Genomic DNA, 4224 nt, shown 5'->3' with positions numbered 1-4224 from the left:
TCCATCACAGGTTCGTGGTTTTACAATTTTGCGTTTACGACTCGTATGAACACAGTAGCGCGATGACGTCAATCGGCGACCCCTGACCTCCAGACAGAGCGGCGCCAGACGCTTGTCGAGACATGTCGAGTTGCACAACACCGTTGACGTCAATGGAAAATCCCCATTGACGTCATCTCGGTCTATATAAGCCGGCCCCTCCCTCGCATCATCCTCAGTCGAGTTAGACAACGCCGTGAGTCAGTAGTGTCTGTAGTGCGCAACAAGTAACCTAACCTAACCTAACCTAACCTATATTAAGTGATTGTATTCGATATTGTTGTTGTGTTAGAGTGCATTGTATCCTCACGTTGTGATTATACTGTACAGTGATTGTGGTAGTGCCGGGTTACTAAGTAGACGATAATGGTTAGTTCCAGTTGTGATGTGTGTGGTGCAATGGTGAGGAAGTCGAACATGGCGCGGCATCGTAACACACACAAGAGCAAATCGTCCGCAGGAGTTGAACCTCATGTGCCAGAGGCCAAAAAGAAGTGTACGCGCTGCAACAAGTTCATAACGGCTTCCAACATGTCTCGCCATCTCAAGGTATGTGGATCAGCTAAAACGACTGTGGAACCTAAGAATCCGTGCCCGCATTGTCAGCAACCGATTACTATGTCCAACTTGAGCCGTCACATTGCAAAGTGTTCTCCAGGCGCCTTAAAGCGTAAGCATGATGTAGCTACCGTTTCAGCACCACGGCCGAAAGTGCCACGCCAAGAACCGAGCGCTAGCACGTCTGGCTTTGGAATCGACGACGAGATTACGGAGGTCGACAAGGCGTTCAAGGGTCGCATGAAAACGTATCGCGTTGAAAACCAGCATGACATCAAGGACCCTAAAACGTTTTTGGAAAGATTCAGAGAATCGATCGCTCGCAAAATCGCACAGCACATCGAAGAACACAACATCAAAGCTAACCTCGTGTTTGAAGCCGAATACACAAAACCGACGAGTGGCGTGATTCAAAAGATGAATTTCAAAACTAAAAACACCGTGATTCTTCCAACTACAGACATTAGGGAGTACGTTACAACAGCAATGAAAAAACTCTTGGCCGAAATGGATGAGTTTTACGCCAAGGGTTCTGGTTGGACCTTGCACAAAATCCTCCACCTCGAGTTACGAATTAATCGTTACGTTCCACTCAGAGGCTCCAGTTACATGGAACTGCCCAAAAAGATTGTAGCTAAACATGCAGTCGTAAACATAATGAATAACGATCAGAAATGTTTCGTGTGGTCAATCTTAGCCGCGTTGCATCCCAAGGAGTGGCAAGCGCAGCCCCAGCGTATACACCACTATCAACCTTTCGAGCACGAGCTAGACGCCTACCTGGACGGCATCACTTTTCCTGTGAGTCTCGATAACGTCAAGTTGTTTGAAAAGCGATCTGGAATATCCGTCAACGTGTACTCGTACGATAAGAAACTGGTCGTCTATCCGCTGTACATTACACGAGAAGCAAAAGACACACACGTTGACTTGCTGTATATTAGAGATCAAAACAACTCTCACTACTGCCTCATCAAAGATCTCAGCCGATTAGTACGTTCACAACTTTCAAAGCACACGACTAGAACCTGGCTCTGCAAGCGCTGCCTCATGCATTACGGTACCGAGGAACTACTGATCAAACACAAAGAGGACTGCAGCGAACACGAGGCCGTAAAGATTCTGACACCGAAAGAAGGCTCCACAATTCAGTTTAAGGACTTCAAACACGCGATGAGAGTTCCGTTCGTGGCTTACGCTGACTTTGAGTGTATGCTGACTCCCGTAGCCAGCAGCAGCCGGGATCCCGATGCACGAAGTTCTTACACTGAAAAGTACCAGAAACACGAAGCGGTTAGTTTCTCGTACTACTTCGTGTACTCTGACGGTGATTACAAACCGCCCACAACGTATTTCGGAACTGACGCTGCACAAGTGTTCGTGGAAAGCATCATGAACGATGCCAGGGAAATATTCCAACTTTACTCAAGAGCTGCTGCTGTACCGATGGAGCTGACTCAAGACGATTTACATGCAATAGCCAACGCTCGGCAGTGTCACATCTGTGGCAAGTCATTCAACGATCCCAACGATTACGAAGTTCGCGATCACGACCATCTGACGGGGAAATTCAGAGGTATGGCACACAACTCTTGCAACCTCAACTTTAAGAAACCACATTTCCTGCCAGTGTTTGTCCATAACCTGAGCGGATACGACACCCACCTGTTTATCAAAATGTTTGGGCTCAACAACGAGACCATCAAAGTTATTCCCAATAACGAGGAACGTTACATCTCGTACACCATCGAGGTTGAGCGTGGAGTGAAGCTACGTTTTCTGGACTCGTTGAGATTCATGGCAAGCAGTCTAGACAAGTTGGCTAAGAACCTGTCTCCCGATCAATTCAGACACACTTCCAATTTCTACCAAGGTGAACAACTAGAGCTGTTGGTGAAAAAAGGTGTCTATCCCTACGATTACATGGACAGCATTGAGAAGTTTGAACGTTGTTCGCTTCCAAACCAAGAAGATTTCTACAACAAGCTAAACGACGCTCACGTAAAGCCCGAAGACTACCGACATGCGGTCAACGTTTGGAATACGTTCAACATACAGAACATGAAAGACTACACACTGTTGTACAACAAGACGGACGTACTCTTGCTGGCGGATATTATGGAGAACTTTCGCGACGTTTGCATGCAGACGTACCAGCTCGACCCAGCCTGGTACTACACGGCTCCCGGACTCGCGTGGAGTGCGATGCTCAAGACCACCGGCATAAAACTCGACCTTCTCAGTGACTACAACATGATCCTGATGATCGGCAAGGGCATTCGTGGCGGAGTGTCACAGTGCTCTAACCGGTACGCCGCAGCAAACAACCCTTATATGGAAGCAGAATTCAATGTGGACCAGCCGACTTCCTACCTGACGTACTTGGACGCAAACAATCTGTACGGCTGGACCATGAGTGAGTACATGCCGTATAAGAACTTCAAGTGGTGCAAAACCGACATTGACGTTACAAAAGTTCCGGATGACGCACCAACTGGCTACATTCTGGAAGTCGACTTGGAATATCCCGAACAATTACATGACCTCCACTCCGACTTGCCTCTTGCACCGGAACGTCGAGTACCGCCGGGATCGAAAGAAGAAAAGTTACTCACCACACTGTTTGGCAAAGAAAAATATGTTGTCCACTACAGGAATCTAAAACAGTATCTATCACTCGGCATGAAACTTAAGAAAGTCCACAGAGTTATAAGCTTCAGTCAATCAGCCTGGCTCAAGCCCTACATCGACTTGAACACCCAGATGCGTACGCAAGCCAGGAACGAGTTTGAGAAAGATTTCTTCAAGCTCATGAATAACAGCGTTTTCGGTAAGACAATGGAGAACATCCGGAACAGAGTGGACATCCGACTAGCCACAAAAGACGAACAAGTCGACAAGTGGACTGCTCAACCAAACTTTAAGAGCAGGACGATATTCACCGAACAGTTGGCAGCCGTTCACATGTCAAAAACGAAATTGATGTTCAATAAAGCAATCTACGTCGGCATGAGCATTCTGGACGTGTCGAAAACGCTGATGTACGACTTCCACTACAACGTCATCAAGAGGCGGTACGGTCACAAAGCCCAACTTCAATATACAGACACCGACTCGCTAACGTACCACATCCAGACGACCGACTTGTACAAAGACATCAAAGACATGATCGATCTGTTCGACACCAGCGACTACCCTCAGCCCAACCGTTACAACATGCCTCGAGTCAACAAAAAGGTACTAGGGAAGATGAAAGACGAGCTCAACGGCAGAATCATGTACGAGCACGTAGGACTTCGCTCGAAAATGTACTCCAGCAGATCCGAAGGCGGAGTGATCAAAAAGTCGAAAGGTGTCAAAAAGACAACGATAGAAAACCACCTGACCTTCGACGATTACAAACAGTGTCTGTTCACCTCAGGTATACAATACGGTTCGATGAACATGATCCGGAGCTTTAAACACGACTTGTACAGCGTTGAACTGAACAAAATTGTTCTGTCGCCTCATGATGACAAACGCTACATCCAAGACGACGGCATCGGGACTCTGCCCTGGGGACACTACAGCATCCCCGTAGAAGTTATGGCTGAGCTGGAAATCCGGTCTGCTCTGTCGACACAGTGA

General features: G+C 47.4%; 1 protein-coding gene across 1 annotated transcript; it reads left to right on the top strand.

The window, feature by feature from the left end:
* The first annotated feature begins 456 nt into the window (after positions 1-456).
* Positions 457-4224, top strand: LOC124358355. The gene has a single exon (XM_046810656.1). The coding sequence runs from the start codon at positions 457-459 to the stop codon at positions 4222-4224; it is 3768 nt and encodes a 1255-aa protein (XP_046666612.1).

The sequence above is a fragment of the Homalodisca vitripennis genome, chromosome 3, assembly GCF_021130785.1.
Source record: "Homalodisca vitripennis isolate AUS2020 chromosome 3, UT_GWSS_2.1, whole genome shotgun sequence".
NCBI classification, from domain to species: domain Eukaryota; kingdom Metazoa; phylum Arthropoda; class Insecta; order Hemiptera; family Cicadellidae; genus Homalodisca; species Homalodisca vitripennis.
Note: the sequence above shows the minus strand (reverse complement) of the source record. Positions and strands in the feature narration are given on the sequence as shown.